The sequence below is a fragment of the Xenopus laevis genome, chromosome 9_10L, assembly GCF_017654675.1.
Source record: "Xenopus laevis strain J_2021 chromosome 9_10L, Xenopus_laevis_v10.1, whole genome shotgun sequence".
NCBI classification, from domain to species: domain Eukaryota; kingdom Metazoa; phylum Chordata; class Amphibia; order Anura; family Pipidae; genus Xenopus; species Xenopus laevis.
The window spans coordinates 110,751,965-110,774,818 of record NC_054387.1 but is presented as its reverse complement, the minus strand read 5'-3'; the positions used below and the strand labels follow the sequence as shown (position 1 = coordinate 110,774,818).

Here is a 22,854-nt window from a genome sequence, read left to right as displayed (position 1 = left end):
TTTTTTAGCTCCATTTTTCTTAAATTGCATAACAAAATCATGTTCAAAATCATTACTGGCCTTAGTGTGAAAACCTCTAGCTCTGCTATCTCCAAAGGATGTCCTTTATTCCGGCAGTTTTTCCGTAGTGGATGACAGTAGGAAAGATGCCTCGGCCCATCAGTACTCAGCACATACAGCTCAGTAAGAAAATCTCTGATGTATGGAACATGGCACAACATACAGAAGTTAAAGGAGTCTGGTTAAAAGTATAACAATGGTTAGTGGATTTATTCTTTCCAGTCATATATTAAAGTAACAGAAATGAAATGGTACAGCCATTTTAGCGTGGAGACCTCTGCGAGAGTTCACATAAATAATTAAAAACTAAAAACGGTCTGCTCGTTGAACCTACGGATAGAAATGCGAGTCTTACAAGGCAAGTATTGCCTTACAACAGTCATTCCAGTCAATAATATGACTGATATTCTGTCCATGGAACACAAAAAGGCTGCTGCGGGCCATTTTGGGAAATGCTGCGGGCCAACCTGCTGCTGCTGAACGTGTGCATGTTAATCCAGGAAAAATATATTACTGAACTGGGTCGCACAGAGTTTCTTGATTTCTTCTGTAAAAAACAAAACAAAAACAAGGTCAATTAAAAGTAGTCTAACCAACATGTTCTGTCTAGTTATAATTCTCCTCTTTTCAGTCAATGGACATGAGGTAAAAGGGTGATGGGGGGGGGGGAGTTGTCCTCAAGAGCTAAACTGTCATCTTTGATGACATTCTGTCCTTTCCCAGCCTGGATCTCAAACAGAAGTCTGCACAGAATCTCAAGACCAAATGTTGGCTTCCAGTGTCCATGTGCCGGCCTTATGGAAAGTGGCGACAACAATGTAGTGGACAGATATGTTGGGCCAAGTCTTAAGGTGGCCATAGACGCACCAATAATATTGTACTAAAATAATTTTCGTAAGATATTCGATGCATGTATGGTGGGAGACGAGCTGACCGATATCGGCAGAAGACTTAAAAATTGGTCAGCTCGTCCATCGGGCCAGCCATCCCGGACTGTCAATATGTGGGTTTTGGCAAATGCCAGAAGGGCTGCTGTAAAATGCCATAGAAACTGACTATTAAGTGGGCTGGTGGGGGCTGTTTGGGCCTCTGTGTACTAAGAATGCCAGGGCCTATTTTGAATCCCAGTCCAGTCCTGCATGATCCTACAACTGGGATCCTGTATGCTTTCCTATTGGAAATAATAAGCCAATTCTGCAGCACAGTCCTGGGCCGGTGTTGACTTCGCCCACTGTAATCTGGACACAATTTCAACAACTTCTTTTCTTTCTACTGCTACTGTGTAAATAGTATCATTACCAACAGTTGCTCTCATCCAATTTGCAAAGGCACAGAGAAAAAGCAGAATTTTGCCTATAAAACTCTATGCTGGAATTTTTTTCAATTGCATTTTGAAGGGCTTTGGCCGAGACTATATGCTGATAACCTGTTGTTTCCTGTTACTTTATTGCCGGGTAACATTCAGACAGCTGGGAGCTATGTCAGTACATAACTGCATATGAAGATTATATCAGAGCTTGGCATGAGCAAACAATGAGAAAGCCAGTCTATATAATGTTTCACACTGTAATGGCTCTGTCATAGCAATAGCCCAGAGCTGCATGGTACTATAGTTCTTCTAACCACTGCTTTTAATAGGTAAAACAGTATATTATCCCAAAGAGGCAAAACCCACATATACAAAAAAAATCTTTGATTTCTTAAAATTCTAAACTTTAGCCGTGTCCAGTTCTGCTGGGCATAAACAAAGACATGCTGTGGCAGCAAGATTTTGCACCACGTCTCTTATTAAAGGAATTGTTCGGGGGGGGGGGAATAAAAATTGGGTAAATAGATAGGCTGTGCAAAATAAAACATGTTTCTATTATAGTTAGTTAGCCAAAAATGTAATGTATAAAGGCTGGAGTGACTGGATGTCTAATATAACAGAACACTACTTCCTGCTTTTTATCTCTCTTGGTTACCACTGATTGGTTACCAGGCAGTAACCAATCAGTGATTGACGGGGGGCACATGGGTCATAACTGTTGATTTTGAATCTGAGCTGAATGCTGAGGATCAATTGCAAACTCAAATGAACAGTTATGTCCCATGTGGCCTCCTGTAAAGTCGCTGACTAACTCTGAGTTAGAGAGCTGAAAAGCAGGAAGTAGTGTTCTGGCTATTATATTAGACATCCAGTCACTCCAGCCATTATACATGACATTTTTGGCTAACTAACTATATTGAAAACATTTTTTATTTTGCACATCCTATCAATTTACCCAGTTTTGTATTTTTACACTGAACTGTTCCTTTAAAGTGATTAAAAGAGCTGTCAGAACATTTGAGCTACAAAGACTCTGGCGGCTGGTAATTCTACAGTGACAATGTTGATACTTAAGGCATTAATAATGGCACCTGCTTTCTGAAGAGGCTCTTAACACATTGTAACAGAAACGGGAAAAGGAGGCCAACCGCAGGAATGCTATTAATGGCTAGGTGCGAGATAGTGGTTACACTTTAATAATTAAGACGATTCGCTAAAAAAAAAAAGAAAAGAAAAAAAAGAAGAGGGGCTGAATATTGATGTTGTCGCGGACTTGTTCCAAACTTTACTATGGAACCGAAACAAGACACCTTAAAAGCAACATGACCTGACACAAGAGATTAGCAGGAACACAAAGAGGTTGATTTGCCTGTGACATATAGACAGATAATTATTCAGGCACCTAAATGGTCAAAAAGGTTATGGTGGAGCAACGATTTGCAATTGACACAAAAAGTGAATAAAATAAGAGAGTGTGACCATAAATCAGCGCTGGCAGGGAATAAATATCAAAATACCAATAGGCAATATATCAAAGGGCATTTTGCAAGGACAACAAATACATAAAGGAAAGGTTTCAAGTGTTTGCAATGCCTCGCTGATTTTATTGGTCACAAATGATAACTAATGTGAGGCCTGTCCTGTAGTAACAGGTAACATTATATAGGTATGGGACCTGTTATCCAGAATGCTCTGGACCTCGGGTTTTCCGGATAATGGATCTTTCAGTAATTTGGATCTTCATAGTTTAAATCTACTAACAAATCATGTAAACATTAAATAAACCCAATAGGCTGGTTTTGCTTCCAATAAGGATTAATTATATCTTAGTCTGGATCAAGTACAAGGTTCTGTTTTATTATAACAGAGAAAAAGGAAATCATTTGCATTATTTTGATAAAATGGAGTCTATGGGAGACAGTCTTTCCCTAAAGCTGGCCATAGACGCAAAGATACGATCGTTCGAATCCTTGAACGATCTAACTTCCCCATCTCCCGACCTGCCACTAAACATTCCGATCAAATAAAGTAGTTAAAGAACAGATCAGCCGATGTTCTGCCCCTGACAGCAATCGTACGATAGTTATGTCCGACAAAGCTGGAAATCGTACAATCGGCAATACATGCAGAGAAATTATTGGCAGCCGCCAGAAATCTTTTAACCTGGCCGATTGACCAAACGACCGATCTCTGTGGGACGAAAAATGACGGGACTCTCCACACACGGCCTGAAAATCGTATGAATCCTCGATTTGTATGATCGGATCTTTGCATCTATGGCCAGATTAATTCGGAGCTTTCAGGATAACAGGTTTCTGGCTAACAGATCCCATACCTGTAGTCATATCCTGTTTTAACCATGGAGAACAGCTTTTAAAGTTGCCTGCACTATATGGGAAAACATACACCTCCTTTGGAGAGTCAATTAAGGAGAGGCTCTTATTTATCATGACTGAACCTTTAACACTTTTCTTTTTGAAAGAGTGTATATTGTGTGGTCCCAGATACTTCAATAATTTGTGCTCCATCTGTATTTCTTGACTGAGGCACATAGAATGTATTTTAAGTCAGAGGTTGATTGCACATGTACAATAGTCAAAATGCCCCTTTAAAGTAATTGTTCAGTAAAAAAAACAAAAAACTGGGTAAATAGATAGGCTGTGCAAAATAAAAATATAGTTAGTTAGCCAAAAATGTAATGTATAAAGGCTGGAGTGACAATGTCTAACATAATAGCCAGAACACTACTTCCTGCTTTGCAGCTCTCTTGGTTTCCACTGATTGGTTGCTTTTGAATCTAAGCTGAATGCTTAAGGATCAATTGCAAACTCACTGAACAGTTATGTCCCATGTGGACCCCCTTCAAGTCACTGACTAACTCAGAGTTAGAGAGCTGAAAAGCAGGAAGTAGTGTTCTGTTATGTTAGATACCCAGTCACTCCAGCCTTTATACATTACATTTTTGGCTAACTATATTAGCAACATTTTTTATTTTGCGCAGCCTATTTACACAAGTTTTATTTTTACGTTGAACTGTCACTTTAAATTTTAATTAGTGCTCATAAATTAGTTGTGGATATGCAGGTAAAATACAATATTCCTATTTTGAATTCTGTAAAGCTGTTTTAAGTGGTTTAGGTGCTGCAAGTGGCACTCGTTTCCACCATTTACCTTGGTCAGGTAACTTCTTTTTTTATTAAGTTTTTATTTTGCATTTTAGTTTTAATAACACAAAGGGGGGATAGCCCTTTTAGATAAATAAAATGGGAAAAATAGAATAGAGAAAGAAAAAAAAGAAGAGGTGAGCTTGGGGGAAGCTACCAAGGTTAGAGAACATTAAATAGATATTTCTAATGCATACTGGTAACATTTATAAAGAAGAAGAATAAAGGACTTACCATTTACTTCAATGAGATTGGAGTTTTTCTGGTTCAATATGACGTATAATTCTCGCTGGTCAGACTTTTTACCTACAACCCAGTAATCGCTCATAGCTTTTACTATGATCTCTTCATCTTCATCCACCCTAGAGCAACAACATCAGTCAGTTAAGAAAATGGAAGGCTAACCTATATACAGTTGTTGCCAATTCATTTCTGTTTTGAAGGTGAGCAGAACTTTTTGCGCATTTTAATGTGCTGTGTGTGTGTGGCTAGTCCCTGAACTAGCCCCACAGCATGATGGAACCTCCACCAAATGTGACATTAGGTAGCAGGTGTTTTTCTTGGGATGCAGTGTTCTTCTTCCACCATGCAAAGCGCTTTTTATGACCAAATAACTAAATTTTTGTCTCATCAGTCCAAAGAACTTTGTTCCAAAATGACTGTGACTTGCCTAAATGAGCTTTTGCATACAACAAGCGACTCTGTTTGTGGCGTGATTGCAGAAAGGGCTTCTTTCTCATCACCCTGCCATACAGATGTTCTTTGTGCAAATTGCGCTGAATTGTAGAACGATGTACAGATAAACCATCTGCAGCAAGATGTTCTTGCAGGTCTTTGGAGGTGATCTTTGGATTGTCTGTAACCACTCATAATCCTCCACATATGCCACTCCTGTATTTTTCTTGACCTGCCAGACCTGGGTTTTACAGCAACTGTGCCTGTGGCCTTCCATTTCCTGATTACATTCCTTATAGTTGAAACTGACAGTTTAAACCTATGAAATAGCTTTTTGTAGCCTTCCCCTAAACCATGATACTGAACAATCTTTGTTTTCAGATCTTTTGAGAGTTTCTTTGAGGATCCCATGCTGTCACTCTTCAGAGGAGAGTCAAACAGAAGCACAACTTGCAATTGGCCACCTTAAATAACTTTTCTCATGATTGGACACACCTGCCTATGAAGTTCAAGGCTTAACGAGCTAATCCAACCAATTTTTTTTTCCAGTTATCAGTATTGAGCAGTTACACGCATTCAAATTAGCAAAATTACCCACATTTTTGCACAGCCAGTTTTTCACATTTGATTTAATTTTATACAACGGAATACTGCTTCACTAAAAATCTTTGTTCAGAAAACACCCCAGTACTCAGATGTTCCTGGGAAATTAAAGACATAACACTGTTATGTGGACATCACTTACTATATTTTCCCCTATACGTTTAGAGAAAGATAAAGCAGCCTTAGGCACGCCAACTATTAGGAAAAGCCTACAAACAACGGATAATGGGAGATGTAGTTCTCCAACAGCTCAAGTGCTTTCTGGAAATCACCTTGTAAAATCGCTGTTTATGTCTCCTAGAATCTTCATTAGTTCTGGTTGCACAGAGGTCAGTGACATATTTGGTGTTTTTCGCAGGTGGATTGTACTTTTCTCTGCTAGATTCATATGGTTGAAATAAATAAATTTAAATTGTGGTTCCTTTTCAGACCTAGAAAAGAAAATAAAGCATTAGAGCACAAAAAAAAAAAAAAAAGAGACTTATGGTTCTATATTATTGTAGTTTGCTATATGTATGTTCATATATGCGCACTGGGGGGGCAACGCCACTTAACTATGTAACGATGTAACAAGCAATATCTTTCGAGCTATACTAGTATCCATCATGGGAGTGTTGTCTTACTGAATAGGATAAGTCAAACGTAACTTCTGTCAACAACAAAATTCCTCTTCAAGAAATACCTATTGTTAAAGGAGAACTAAAGAAGTATCTAGAAATGTTGTACATTATGTTTTAGGCTTCCTTAATCAGTCCAAGATAACAACAGCCCTTTAGCAGTAAAGATCTGTGTCTCCAAAGATGCCCCAGTAGCTCCCCATCTTCTTTTCTGCTGATTCACTGCACATGCTCTGTGCTGCTGTCACTTACTGAGCTTAGGGACCCACTCACAATATACAGTACACATAGAATATAAATGTCACAATATAAGACTGATTAGTAATTAATACAGATAATTACTACATGGCAGCACAGAAACCAGTGCAATTAGCATCAGAATTTAATAATTAGCCCTGTAGCATCAGATTATATTACAGACCAACCTCATTTTCTGATGGATAATTAGTGACGAGTCCTAAGCTTAGCTTCTCAACAGCTGCTCAGAGCCCACTGAGCATGTGAGTGTCACAGACACTTTCCAAGACGGTGACACCCTATGACAAGTTTGAAGTCCTGGATCATTGCTGCTATTGACAAGCTGAAACTTTAGGCTGGGGCAATAAGTTCACTATATAAAATATGGCATTTTTAGTCATATTCATTTTTAGGGATTAGTTCTCCTTTAAGCAATAAGGTTTCATCTTTATGTGAACACCCTTCATCACCCATTAACATTATCATAACTTCAAAATGTACAATGTCTCCAAAGCTGCCACATACACCAGACTAAAGAGAACTCACCCCGATGTCCGTCGGTTGATATTGTATTGCTCACATATATCGGACGCCAACACTGTAAGCTGAGGTCCAACAAGGCTGTCGAGTTTTCGACAGAAATCCACTGTTAGCTGCACAGACGCTAAGATAGCATTGAATTAATATGGATGGTGCCGCTGGTTATATACAGGGCAAACTGAACATTTTTAGAAAATCTGGCCCGTTGGTGGACCACAAGGACTACATTTGGGCACCTTTGTATAGATATATGTGAGGAAGCTGCTATATTGCTTGCCTTTCCTTAAAGGGGAACTATAATATAAGCTTCATTGTGCCCAAATGAGAAACTTTCTAAATACAGTCAATAAAATATTCTGCATCGTATCTGAAACATTCAAGTTTATCTTCACTATCCCTCTCTCAGCATCTGTTTCTCTTCATTCTGTCTTCATGCAGGAGTTGGGTGTCAGATATTAATTGTGTTAGATCCAATATATCTTATGGGGAGGGGGTCCTTTCCTAGCAGATGTATCATTGTTATGTTATTCCTGATCCTCTTTAGAATGCAGCTTGGAGGAAATAAGCAAAATAAACCCACAGAGATTCTGACTACAGATTGCAATTAGTTTTCATTTTTTATTATTTATTTTTGAATTACTTAGCTTTATATTCAGCAGCTCTCCGGTTTCCTAATTACCCTAGCAACTATGTATTGATTTGAATAAGAGACTAGAACATGAATAGGAGAGGACCTGAATAGAAAGAGATTAATCAAAAATAGTACCATTTTTCAGTCTCAATTTTCTCTGTAGATGTACGATTGGTTTGTACTTTCATAAAAACAAAAATAAAAGCTTAAAAAAGAGCGAGACTGACATTATTTCACTGAACAAAACAGCTCAGAGAAAGCAAGCAATATGGGAGCTACCACTCATATGAATAAAAACAAATATTCAGAGAAGAAAGGGGCCTACAATAAGCTATAGACATAAATATTTATTCCCCCCAAGGAAGCTATATTAAAGGGGAACTATCGTGAAAATGAAAATTTAACATAAGCTTCAACATACTGAAATAAGAAACTTTCTAAATACAATCAATTAAATATTCTGTACCATGTCTGAAATAATCAAGTTTATCTTCACTATTCCTCTCTCAGCATCTGTTTCTCTTCATTCAGCAGTTGGGTGTCAGATATTCATTGAAAAATAGATCCAATTGATCTTATGGGGGGGGGGGCTCTTTTTGCCTAGCACATGTATTAGAGCTCACTTTATTAAAATCACCAGACATCATGTTTCTCTACATGCATAATTTGTGCAAAAGGCAGTTATTTTTTTAGATTTTGTTTGCTATGCAAGTGAGCTCTAATATATCTGCTAGGAAAGGGAGCCCCCCTATAGGATATATTAGATCTAAGGGTCAATGAATATCTGACACCCAACTGCTGCATGAAGACAGAATGAAGAGAAACAGATAGAAACAGAGAGAGAGGGATAGTGAAGATAAACTTGATTATTTCATAAACAATGCAAAGTATTTCATTGATTGTATTTACAAAGTTTCTTAATTCAGTATGAGGAAGCTTATATTAAATTTTCATTTTGCGCGATAGTTCCCCTTTAATAAATTATGTTCCTCCTTTGAATTCCTCTTCTGTGCCAGACAATACTCACCGTCAATCATGAAGCACACAGATGCACTCATAGCCTAAAAAATAAACAAAAAGTCATTTATGTATGCAGGAAAATTAGAACATGAGTTTTACTGTAGGACATATATGATAATATGATATATGAGCGAAAACCACATCCATTTGAGTAACATCAGCTTTGCTCAGCAGCATGGATAAGTCAAGGATTGTTCACCTTGTAAACAATCAGATGAAGTTCCTCACAAGAGTCCTCTGTGTTCACAAAGATTTTTGGAAACCTAAATTTGACTTCAGGATCACTGAGATTCAAGGGTCCAGTGAGAAACCTATTGAAAAATGAAACAACAATGACAAGAAATAGCCTGATTTTATTGAAAAAGTTAATGAAAAGTTTTGAATGATTCTTTAGCACTGGCATGTTATCAGTAATATGTTACTAATAACTAAGGTCTAACACTTTAAGGGCAGAGACACACGGTCAGATTCGGGGAGATTAGTTGCCCGGCAGCAAGTCTCGTCTTCTTCAGGGCGACTAATATCTTCGAACTGCCTTCCTGCCGGCTAGAATGTAGTTCGCTGGCGGGATGGCACTCGGAGCTCTTCGTTTACCAATGTTGCCCAAAGTTTTCTCGTGAGGCACCTTTGGGCGACTTCAGAAAACAAAGCGCTCCGAGCACCATCCCGCCGGCGATTTACATTCTAGCTGGCGGGAAGGCAGTTCGGGATATTAGTCGCCCCGAAGAAGAGGAGATTTGTTGATGGGCGACTAACCTCCCCGAATCTGACCGTGTGTCTCTGCCCTAAAAAGTAACATTTAATCAGATGAGATAAGCAGCTAATGTTCCATATTTATAATCAAAATCAAGTTCGATTTTAACAGTCACCTACAAGTTAGAAAACAAAAGCAAAGGTCTGATTGATTGCTGGGTGTCTCAAAACGGGTGATCTGAAAGGGTTATCTCAGCCCACAAACTGTTTTTAGGAAAAAATAAATTCTTCCCAGTCTACTTCCCTTTAGAGCTGAGCACTTGAAGGGGCCTAGTACTGCTACTGAAAATTAAATATACTTAAACATAAAGTGGTTTTGTCTAAGCCGTACAGAAAATATCCAGTGTACCTTCCATAATGCTGTAAATTCCCTGGCATTTCAGGTCGAATGGGTGAATCTCTACCAGCTAGCTAAAATAGGGACAAAGAATAAACCATTAGTTTCTTTGAATATTTAACACGTTTCAAAATTCCAGATTACAAAAGGCACCAATGTTTATAAAAGTGTCACCTCCACCCCAGTGAAACTGAAATTTCTTCATTAAAGAAAGGCTCCTTCTTAAAGGATAAGTAAGCCTTTTATTTTAAAATCCCCTAAAATTGCTATAAACAGGCACAAGAATAACATACCTGCCTCCCTTTATTTAGTTTTATTTCCTTTCTCTGATACAAGCAGTTTTTTTTTTTACTTGACTAGCGTGAAGCTCCTCCCCTTCTCCTTTCTGAGATTTACTTCTCTCTGTGAAAACCTTAAAGGAAGTGTAGAAATAAAAACTGGGTATATAGATAGGCTGTGCAAAATACAAAATGTTTCTAGTTTAGTTAGTTAGCCAAAAATGTAATGTATAAAAGGCTGGAGTGACTGGATGTCTAACATAATAGCCAAAACACTACTTCCTGCTTTGCAGCTCCTTGGTTTCCACTGATTGGTTACCAGGCAGTAACCAATCAGTGACTTGAGGGGGGGCTACATGGGTCATAACTGCTTTTGAATCTGCGCTGCATGCGAAGGATCAATTGCAAACTCACTGAACAGTTATGTCCCATGTGGTCCCCCTTAAAGTCACTGACTAACTCAGAGTTAGAGAGCTGAAAAGCAGGAAGTAGTGTTCTGTTCTGTTCTATTAGACATCCAGTTACTCCAGCCTTTATACATTACATTTTTGCCTAACTAACTATATTAGAAACATTTTTTATTTTGCACAGCCTATCTATTTACCCAGTTTTTATTTTTACACTGAACTGTTCCTTTAAAGAAGTGCCTGCCAGGCATGCTCACTACCTCTGCTCCAATGGAAATCAATCAGGCATGTGCAGTAGGCACCATTGGTGTAACTATAGAAAAAGCAGACCCTGCAGTCAGAGGGGGGCCCGGCTAACAAGAAACCTCCCCCGCTTCCCTAGCCACTTTCTTACCTGTGGTGGGGAAGCAGAGCGCAAGCCTAAGTCCAGGTGGAGAGTGGGCGGAGAAAGGGCGGGGAGTAGGTGGGAGGATGGGGATTGGAGTGTGCTGGGCCCCTCTAAAGATTTTTTTGCAGGGGAGCCTGGCACACTCTAGTTACGCCACTGGTAGGCACCTCTTTGAGGTTTTCACAGTAGGAGAGAGGAGAGCTCAGGGGGCGGAGCTTCATTTTAGTATCTGCAGTGTGACAACTATCGACACAAACTTGCAAAAACATAATTCCATTACAAAAAAACAACAGAAGCATCTCTGTATATGATCCCAAATTCTCCTATAAAGCCAATGTTTTTAACAGAGGCTGTGCAAAATAACTTTACCTCAGGTTCTGTATACCTAGGGAACAGTGTAGTAGTGAGGTATTTATACAGAATTCTCATATCTTCTTGTTCTAAACCGCTCCTGCAAAACAAACAGTGTCCTTTTACTCCTAGAAAGGGATTGTAAACCAAATCATTTTCAGGCTGAACAGACTGGAATATAATTAGGAGAGGCATGAATAATAATATGAGTAATAAAAAGTAGCAATGACAATACATTTGCAGCCTTACAGAACATTTGTTTTTAGATGGGGTCAGTGGGCACCATTTTGAAAGCTGGATAGAATCAGAAGGCAAATAATTCAAAAGCTACAAAAAATAAAGGCTAAGCTGAAAAGCTGTTCAGAATCGCCCAATCTGTAACATACTAAAAGTTAACTTTGAAGATGAAGCACCCCTTTAAAGGAACAGTAAGACCAAAAAATTTAAGTTTTTCAAAAAATAATAAAAATATCATGTAGTGTTGTCCTGCACTGGTAAAACTGATGTGTTTGCTTCAGAAACATTACTATAGTTCATATAAACAAGCTGCTGTGTAGCAATGGAGGACATTGAAAAAAGGCTATATGGCACAGGTTAAATAGTGGATAACAGATAACACCATTCTGTTCTACAGAGCTTATCTGCTATCTGCTGTGTAACCTGAGCCTTTTCTCCTTTGAATTGCTACAATTTATTTATATATTTATATATATAAAACCAATAGTAGTGTTTCTGAAACAAACACACCAGTTTTACCATTGCCTGAAAACTGCTGCTGAACTAAATCAGACAGAAATATAATCTGTCTGTATTTTCTTAATCTATTTAAAGGAGAACTAAACCCTAAACATGAATATGGTTAAAAATGCCATATTTTATATACTGAACTAATTGCACCAGCCTAGAGTTTCAGCTTTTCAATAGCAGCGATGATCCAGGACTTCAAACTTGCCACAGGGGGTCACCATCTTGTAAAGTGTTTGCGACACTCACAGTGTGATTTGAGCAGCTGTTGAGAAGCTAAGCTTAGGGGTCATCACAAATTATCAAGCAGAAAATGAGGTTGGTCTGTAATATAAGATGATGCTACAGGGCTGATTATTAAATTCTGATGCTAATTGCACTGGTTTCTGTGCTGCCATGTAGTAATTATCTGTATTAATTACTAATCAGCCTTATATTGTGACATTTCTATTCTATATGTACTGTATATTGTGAGTGGGCCCCTAAGCTCAGTAAGTGACAGCAGCACAGAGCATGTGCAGTGAATCAGCAGAAAAGAAGATGGGGAGCTACTGGGGCATCTTTGGAGACACTGATCTTTACTGCTAAAGGGCTGTGGTTGCCTTGGGCTGGTACAGAAGCTAAAAACATAATGTACAACATTTCTAGCTACTTATTTAGTTAAACTTTAGTTCTCCTTTAAAAGCAAACACCTACAAAATCCCCATGCTGCAGGGTTGATTACTAATCAGCTCTGATGCGTGTTGCTTAAAGCTTAACAAACCACTAAATTGCCCCTTACAGGCGGAATTTGATTATTATATGTGTTTGACCAATAAAAGGGGAGGATTAAAATAAAATACTTATAGTTTGCATTTATTTGTACAAGCTATACTGCTTTTAGAGGAAGGATTAATATAGACCTATGTTTATATAATGCATATTTCCCTATAAAAGCCACCATCAAAAATATGTAACTATTAAAACAATTTCTCTCTGTGGAGTGGAGACACTGCATGCTCTCTGCTTGTGATGGAAATACTAGGCCAGATACAGCTGCATCTAGTCAGATTCTTCACAGAAAAACGGAGGGAATTCCATCTTAAATTTCATTGGTGCAGCAAACTCAATGGATTCTTTATGTCAAAAATGCTGCCTGGTAAAAAGGCCTCTTCAATAGAAACTTGATTGATTGCACTTTAGATGAAATGTATATTAAACACCTCTAACATTCTGACCCGGCCTTGCTCTGTGCTAGTATCCAGTGACCGAACAGCGATTAAAATAGCCACCAGGGAGACAGTGCAAAAATTGAACATGCAGAAAATCTCCGTGGAAAGTGATGAATTATGTGCCCTGTGCAGATAATAAAGATGGCTTTGTGGTTTTTGCTGTAAGTATCTGTTTCACTGCCGTGCCAAGCAGGGCCATGGTTTCAGTATTCAGCAACCCCAAAGATCTTAAATGCTGTGTCACAATAATAATGACATTTTAAAGAACGATGTGTTAAAATTGTGGATTTAAAACTTTAAAAATAATTAAAATAATGATGGAGTTAATGAAGAATTGAGCACAGTTTTAGATACACTGCAGAAAATAATATGTGAACTGTACATATACAGTACATGATTCTGGTGCCACAGACATTTTAAACAAAAATAATTTGTATTGCTTATTTGTTGTCTTGTGTATACATGTATGGGATCCGTTATCCAGAAACCCATTATCCAGAAAGCTCCGAATTACAGAAAGGCCATCTGCTATAGACTTTTTTGAGGAAAACATGTTTTTTTTTCTTAAACACTATGTGCTGCATTACCCATCTATGGGTCTAAAACATATTTCTAATCCGTACCAGGCGGGATTCATGCGCTTTTCTGCGACTGGCGGCAGATTTTGTGGCGGCTGGCTACTTCTGCCATATTTTACCTTCATAAACCCACGCTGAATTAATGAAAGGTATTATTTTAGATTAAATTAGCATACAGGTATGGGATCTGTTATCTGGAAACCTGTTATCCAAAAAGCTCTGAATAACGGAAAGTTTGTCTCCCATAGACTCAATTTTATCCAAATAATGAGAATTTTTAAAAATTATTTTCATTTTCTCTGTAGATTTCTTTCTTTCCAGCCTATACATGGAAAATCTCATCTGGTTGTTAGGGTGACTGATCCCAGCAACAAGTGACTGAAATAATAATATATAATATATATATATAATGTACTGTTTTTTCCAGTAAGTGAATGCATGTATACAAAATCAACCTGTTATCCAGAATGCTCGGGACCTGGGGTTTTCCAGATAACAGATCTTTCTGTAATTTGGATCTTCATACTTCAATTCTACTAGAAAACCATTTAAACAGTAATTAAAGCCAATGGGCTGGTTTTGCTGCCAATAAGGATTAATTATATCTTAGTTTGGATCAAGTACAAGGTTCTCTTTTATTATTACAGAGAAAAACGAAATCATTTTTAAAAATATGGATTATTTGGATAAAATTGAGTCTATGGGAGACAAAACGCTCCGTAATTCAGAGCTTTTTGGATAACGGATTTTCAAGATAACAGATCCTATACCTGTATGCTAATTTTATTTGAAAATAATAATTTCATTTATTCAGCGTAGAGTTATGGATTTAAAATGTGGCAGACAATGACAGAAGTAGCCGCTACAAAATCTGCTGCCAGTCGCAGAAAAGCGCATGAATCTCGCCTGGTACGGTATAAAAAAATGTTTTAAACCCATAAAAAAAAAAAACATGTTTTCCTCAAACAAGGCCATCAGTGTGGGACTTTATTTATATCCAAGTGCTCCATGTAACTGAGCTACTCTGTAGCTTGTGCTGTAATCTGAGGAGGAATCTACAACGTGAAACCGAAGCTGCGCACTGCCATCCTGTGGAGTGTTAACAGGGAGCGGGAGAATGAAGTGGCTCGTGATGACAAGAATGACAGGCAGGGACACAAGGACAAGTTTCCTTATTATTTCTTAGCCTGCAAGAAAAGAGATCAGCATGCACAAACGTACATTCCCACTGCGTGACCCGCACCGTTACCACAGGAAACAAAACAACACAAATCACATCTTGAACATTTCCCCTCCAATAGGAATGTGTAAAACCTGTTACGTGTCTATTTAAAAACCTCACTAACAGATATATGTGGGCCCATTTACTAAAGAGTGAATTGGGGTTTTCACTAAAAAGACAATAAGTAACGATATTGCCTATTCACTAAAAAACTAGCAACACACTTCACGAGAGAATTACATTGTCTCTTGAGAACTTTCGCTCTGCCCTTTTCAACAGGATTCAACTGAATCCAAGTGCCTGACTGATCCGCATTCCACATTTTTAAAGTGACATGACTGTGTAAAAACCTGTTACTTGTCTATTTAAAAAAGACACTAACATATATAGGGACACATTTACTAGAGAGCGAATTGGGGTTTTCACTAAAAAGACAATTAGTAACGACATTGCCTATTTACTAAAAAAACTGCCAACACACTTCGCTACCGAATTACCTTGTCTCTTGAGAACTCGGCCATTTTCAACAGGATTCAACTGAATCCAAGTGCCTGACTGATCTCAATCCAAATTTTTAAAATTACACGACTGTTAAAAACCTGTTACTTGTCTATTTAAAAAAAAAAAAAACACTATCTATGGGGGCACATTTACAAAAATGTTTTGATGAATTTTCGCTAAAAAGACCGCATCGACATCGCTCGGCCCTTTTCAACAGGATTCAGCTGAATCCAAGTGGCGGCAGATTAGCAGCTACTTCTGGCATTGTATGCCACATTTTAACTTCATAACCCACGCTGAACGATCGTAAATCAAAGTGAAAATTTCAATAAGTTACCCTTTTCACCAGAATTTATTTTGCCAGGTTCTGACCGGCGAATTAATACAATGAAGCTGCATCCTCAACATTATTATGTCAGTGATCCTCTATTCAACAAAAGTCATAAGCAAAAGTCAAAACTGCGTTTTTTTCATATTTAAAGTGGGATTATGTTTACAAGTTGTAACTGTTAAAAATAACTTATTTATACTTTTTTTAACATTCGAATCTCACACCACATTTGTTTTAGGGTGGGCTCAGGTCTAGGACAATAGAGGATCTCTGTCTTCATTTTCTTTATATACCCGCCATATTTAAATTGACGTAAGCAAATTAATGAATTTTCGCTAGGAAGAAAGTAAGGCTAGAGAAAATTCATAATGAAATTTTCACGCCAACTAATTATAACTGACGAAAGAAATGCAACTTTTTTATTTGCAGAGACGTAATTCCGCATTTTGATGAATATGTTACGAAATTACTTCTATCGTAGCTATGCGAAGTCTGCCGAAAATTTGCACGTATGTATATGTGCCCCATGGTGTGAAAGATTACACATTACTAGCAACTTTTAATTTTTGTCTTTTTTTAAATTTAAAATTTTTATTCAAGGATGCCATTTTGAAAAGAGCATTTTACTTACTGGTGAGAAAGCTGGAAATGAACCAGAACACAAAATGGCAAATGAAGGCCCTGTCAAATGTTTCTAAATATCACCCTTACAATTATGCATTACCAAGATCTCAAACCTTTTGAGAACCCTATATATTTGGCCCCACACAGTACATGCTTTGCATTGACTTAGCTTGTAAGTGATTGGGACAGGCCTGCCATACTGGTTTAATGTTTTCATGAAAACCTTTCCTCTTGTGACCCCTCTGCACTAATGTAAATAAAACATAGAACATATTACCTATTCATGAGTACAGTTTGCCTTTAATTTCCCTTAAGCATACATTATTAAGCATAGCTTATAGTGTATCTAGATACAGTGTTTCAAGGATGTTTTAATAAGCCCTCTCACTAGCTTATTATCAGGACCCTGGCAACTGATTGGTGACATATAATAATAAAGTCAGTCCAACTGCAATTGAAGGAAACTAGAATTCAGTTCTCGGTTGAAAACTATACATTATAAAAATAATATTAAAACAACCAAAGATACTCCAGTTCTCCAGAGGGAAGTATTCAGTACATTTCCATGACATTTGCCCACTAGGGGGAGAAAAAGCCTTGCTGGAAACCAGCCCATGTGCATTATCACAAATACAAATAAGTTATCTGAAGAATTATCTACTGCTATATGTATTACTGATATCATCCTAAATAGTGACTGGAAAACAAAGAAAATGAAAATCACATATGTTTTCGATCCACTAAGTACAGGATTTGGTAATTTATTAACTAAAATGGCTCATTTACAACCACAAGCGCAGTTGCATTTGTGCAAATGTCTTTCCCTTTCATTTTTCGTACTTGCATCAAAGTGCAATCCTTGCACTTCTGTATAGTAGTAGCTACTGTTCCCAATTAAGGGAACTGCGAAGAAGTGGAGATTTGTCGCCTGGCGACTAATCTCCCTGAATCTGCCCCTGTGGACAGACACTAAAGGAGTACACGCTACAATTACGATCTTTCCCACCATTGGTCGTACGAAAGAGCTTTCATCCACTCTACTAATGTTAAGAGCTGAATCGTCAGATATGCAGGTAAAAACAAAAAAAAAATTCTTTAGCTCTATCAGACGATTCAGCATTAAAAAAAGAACTAAACCCCCCCTTATGTGAAAAACCCCTTTCAGTACCCTCCATAGTGCCCCTTCCCTGCCCCTCAAAAATGTGCCCCTAATTGTAAAACTCATGCCATTTTCCACATCTTGGTTTTCTTCCGGAAGGGAACGACGACGGAGTTATTTGGCACATGTGCATTCCAGTGCCAGGCCGGTGATTGCGTCAACTGCGCATTCACTGGAAACTCCATAAATGGCCAAAGGGAAGGAAGAATAACCGAAGATGTGGAAGATGGCGCCCTTGAGCTTCACTGCTCTCCTCTGCACAGATACTTGAGTTTCACAATTAGGGACACATTTTTTCCTAATGCACTATGCGGGGCAGAAGCAGGGAGGGGGCACTACAGAGGGTAGTGGAAGAGGTTTTTCACATTAGGAGGGTTTAGTTCTCCTTTAACTTTACAATGCTTAGGCACCTTCAAAGGGTTTCAAATCCTGCCCGATCGACAAGACAACCAATATCCAAGGCTTTTTACCAATATAGCCTTTTCTCCCACCACACATGCATAGATTATGATACAAAGATCTTTTATACAATAGATACTGATGCGTGTATGGCCACCTTAAGCCTAATGACACAGAGGTACCCTGAAACTACCAGCACCCCTGAACCAGGTGGTAGCTCCAGGGTTTCCTCCGCACCCTGTCAATGGGCACAGCGCATTTGCGTCGGTCACATTCCGAACACCAGAAAAGATGCCAACCAGACTTTGAAAACATTTAACAAAACTGGAGCCGATTTGCAAAGAAGTGCAAGCACAGTTGCACTTATTTTGAATTGACACATTGCCTGCTGTACTTGTAGATGTGAAGAGCCCTATAGAGTTTTTAAAAATTGCTTCAATGCTGCAAATCCACTGCACACTGACTTCTATGGAATCTGCATAAGATTTAGGTTGGGAGTTTTTATTATTTTTTGATCTGATAAATTTTGAGAAGTCTGGATCGATATTTCTGCAATTTTCCCCAATCCTGGTGAACTCCTGACCTAAAATTGTACTAAATTGGCCATTAAAGGTTTGGTGAATCAGATCTGAACACTAAAAAGTCATGAATTTAAGAGGCACATTTATCAAGGGTAGAAATTCAAATTAATGTTTTTAAATCTCATTAATTCGATTTGAAATTCGATTATTCGATTCTTTGATTAAAAAAATTGAATATGTAAATCTCGGAAAATTTTTATTCAAGGATGCCATTTTGAAAAGAGAATTTTACTTACTGGTGAGAAAGCTGGAAATGAAACAGAACACAAAATGGCAGGGGAAGACAAATGAAGGCCCTGTCAAATGTTTCTAAATATCACCCTAACAATTATGCATTACCAAGATCCAAACCTTTTGAGAACCCTATATATTTGGCCCCACACAGTACATGCTTTGCATTGACTTAGCTTGTAAGTGATTGGGACAGGCCTGCCATACTGGTTTAATGTTTTCACGAAAACCTTTCCTCTTGTGACCCCTCTGCACTAATGTAGTCAACAGATGTAAAAAAAAGCATGTTTATTGATGTGACATCTCACAGTTATTCACCAAGTTCCCCTGGGAAAAAAAAAACACCATTCAGTTTACGGCCCATGACTTCTTAAATTGTGATTACATGAGAAAGCTGTGCATATGAGAAGTCTCTGGAGAAGTCACACATATTTCTGTTCTTCCCTTTCACACAAATTTACACATGGGTTGTAAATTACACATTACTTGCCTCGCTGATGTAGCCTGGGTCTCAGATCTATAGACGATAAACACAAGGCTGATATTTCTGGTCTGATCAGGTGGGTTCACCAGAACTAACATGAGCTTTGTGTTCTGCACCAAGCGGATAACTGGCATTCTGCAGAAATTTCATTTTCACTGAGTGAATTACAGGGTGAGTTGTTTAGTCCCAGGGCACATTTCACAGGGTTGTCCACCTTTAAATCATCTTCCATCATAGTGTAGAGAGTGAAATTCAGAGAAAATTTGCAGTTGGTTTTACTTTTTTATGATTATTCAGTTATTGACCTATTTGTTCAGCAGTGAAACGTGATTTCCAGTTCAGCTCCTAATTTGCATATGCAAATTAGGATTTGGTTCGGTCAGGCAGAAGGATTCTGCCGAATCCTTATGAAAAAGGCCAAATCCTGGATTTGGTGCACCCCTTTTAGTCACTGGGTCTCTCACATGGTGCGTAGTTCTCTTCCAGTTGCTGTTTGAAGTACACTCCCCTAAAATGTACCCTACTGCTGTCGATACAGTGGATTCAAAGCATCCCTAGGAACTACCTATTAGAATCTTCTCTAAACTGGGATAAATTTGATCTTAAAGAGGATCTGCGCTGCTTTTAAAAAAGATGTTTGGTAAAGTCCCGCTTGTAATTTGACATTCAACTGGAAAAGGGGCCAAAGAGAGGTGGTAGTAAGCTGCCATCTTTCAATGCCAGAAACTAGGGCGACCCCCTCCAAACACTTAGGGGCCCATTCACTAAGCTCGAGTGAAGGAATAGAGGAAAATAGAGGAAAAAAAATTAGATTTTCGAATGTTTTTTTTGCCTACTTCGACAATCGAATTGGCTACTTCGACTACGACCTTCGAATCGAACGATTCAAACTAAAAATCGTTCGAATATTCGACCATTCGATAATTGAAGTACTGTCTCTTTAAAAATTTCTTCGACCCCCTAGTTCGCTACCTAAAACCTACCGAGGCCAATGTTAGCCTATGGGGAAGGTCCCCATAGGCTTTCCAAGGTTTTTCTGATCGAAGGATTAAAATCCTTCGAATCGTTCGATTCTAAGGATTTAATCGTTTGATCGAACGATTATTCCTTCGATCGAAGGAATTGCGCAAAATCCTTCGACTTCGATATTCGAAGTCAAAGGATTTTAATTCGCCAGTCAAATATCGAGGGTTAATTAACCCTCGATATTCGACCCTTGATACATCTGCCCCTTAATGAATAAATGAATGCATCATGTACACACACACAAACACCACAAACCAAAGTTAATAATAAAATCCTCTGAACTACCTAGAAGTCTATCAACACCTTCTTACTGTTCTTTCCCACTATCCTCTAACAAATACAATTACTCAGCAACAAAAATTGAGAAAAAAAAACAAACTGCTGAATGAGCACAAAAACACTTGTCATACCATGGCATAATTGAATGAATACTGTAAGGTGTTTTTATGCAGAGTGTAGAGTGCACTGTACACCGTGTGCCCTTAGCCTTAGGGTACTTTTCATGGTTGCCTTCATGTCAATTACTCAGCAATAAGGCTTAAGAAAATAAAAAACAAAACAAAAAGAAAACAGCTGAATGTGCACTAAAACACTTGTTATACCATGACAGTGTTGCATGAAAACTGTAACTTGCGTGCATGCTTTTACTTGGAAGCACTTATGTACAGAACATTTTATTATTTTACACGGTGGTAAAACCTGTTTAGAAGGCTTCTATTTGGCCTAAGAACTGAACTCAAACATGTGAGTCAGGGACGCATGGTTTGGTCCTCTGATGGCTTCATGAAAATATCATTTCCCGTGCTTAATCTCCAAATTACACTGTAAGCTCTATGGGTCAGTGGTTAAATGCACCTGTCTTCAATGAGGAATACTGTGCCAATTTACAGACTGTAAGATGATGTGCACTGTTGGTTGGTACCTACCATATAAGCTGGTCGTTGTATAAAAAAGCGGTGTATTTCACTATGTTAAGACTCTCTTCTATTCTGTTGATAAATGATTGGATTTTAAGGTACGTCATCTTATCCAATGGAAAGAAGCTGATGCCGCCAAAGACATCGAGGAGGTCACAGGAATGCAAATGTAACGTCTGCAAATACTGTGGCAGAAAAGGAAGATGGAGCATGGCATTAAATCTTATCCATGGTACTAAAGTATTACCTACAACAAAGAAATTAAGCATCACAAGTCATGGGTAATTTCGGCAAAGCATATGTATGCATTTCTAGAATACTACTGCCTGACAAGAGTGATTTTCATTGAAGTCTAATGGGGGCGCTGATTTAACTAAAACAACACGGCTCATAAAGCACTCGCTGCACCAGTTCTGTGAGCCACTGTTGAAAAATGGGTCTTTTCATAGAGCAGCTGTCTCAGGCATACCATGGGACTGAAAAGAAAGTCTTTTTATTTATTAAAGACAGAGTATTCGGTGGATACAACAAATGCTGCACTAACCCTTTTCAGCATAATTCATGGTACAGAAATGATAAACAACAGTAATAAGAATGCCACTTTTTACCATTAACAATGCCTTCTTGGGGTTAAAATCTCACACCTGATATTTATAACCTTTGTTTTTTAAATGTGCTGACTAAATAAGACAAATATCCCTTATCTGAAATCAAATGCAAACATTTCAACACCTCTGCCTGAGTGCAGCTACACAGCGCAGATTTGCTTTTTCCTGCCTGCATACAAAACGCAGGCAAAAAGAAGTGGACTGTACAACCTTATACTTAGGGCGCTTTTCACGGCTGCCTTGATTGTTAAGGAGCTGTGAGTTCAATAAAAGAAAATCGCTGTACTTAAGCAGACAGCACTAAAATAAGTAGCAGACTAGAAATACTGATGTGAATTGGTTGTAAGCAAAGCACAAAATTATGTAAATAACATGAATACAAGACAAACTGGCAAAACAATTAATAGTATTAGGAAATATCTGTAAATAACCAGAAAAAAAAAAAAAGAATAGTACAGGTGTGGGGTCAGTTGTCTGGAAACCCATTATGCAGAAAGCTCCGAATTAGATGAAGGTTGTCTCCCATAGACTCCATTATAATTAAATAATCAATTTTTTTTAAAAATTATTTCCTTTTTCTTTGTAATAACTAAACATTAGCTTGTACTTGATCCAAATTAAGATATAATTAATCTTTTCTGAAGGCAAAACCAGGTCCCAAGCATTCTGGATAACAGGTCCCATACCTGTATTAGACAATATCTGTTAACACCCAGATAAAAAAGGAAAGATTCATTTGTGTTATAGATAAAGCAATAGTTTAACATACATACCCGATGAAAGAACTTCTCCAGCCTGTCCTTTAGCAGCTCTACCTGCCCAACTTCCATTGCCCTGCTGAAGGTGCCATTAAACAGCTAAATGGAGA

The 22,854-nt window shown here is 38.1% G+C and overlaps 1 protein-coding gene across 2 annotated transcripts in view; it reads right to left on the bottom strand.

Moving 5' to 3' along the window:
* Positions 1–242: 242 nt before the first annotated feature.
* Positions 243–22,854, bottom strand: part of ccz1b.L (CCZ1 homolog B, vacuolar protein trafficking and biogenesis associated L homeolog) — a 31,714-nt gene continuing 9,102 nt past the window's right edge. For both annotated transcript variants that reach the window (XM_018236426.2, XM_018236427.2), the window contains exons 8-17: positions 22,760–22,843; positions 21,388–21,563; positions 11,389–11,470; positions 9,959–10,020; positions 9,056–9,167; positions 8,864–8,897; positions 7,212–7,329; positions 6,084–6,242; positions 4,768–4,895; positions 243–607 (exon numbers count right to left, since the gene is read on the bottom strand). In XM_018236426.2, coding sequence (XP_018091915.1) covers positions 552–607; positions 4,768–4,895; positions 6,084–6,242; positions 7,212–7,329; positions 8,864–8,897; positions 9,056–9,167; positions 9,959–10,020; positions 11,389–11,470; positions 21,388–21,563; positions 22,760–22,843 — 1,011 coding nt within the window. In that variant the 3' untranslated portion in view covers positions 243–551. The remainder of the gene's footprint in view (positions 608–4,767; positions 4,896–6,083; positions 6,243–7,211; positions 7,330–8,863; positions 8,898–9,055; positions 9,168–9,958; positions 10,021–11,388; positions 11,471–21,387; positions 21,564–22,759; positions 22,844–22,854) is intronic.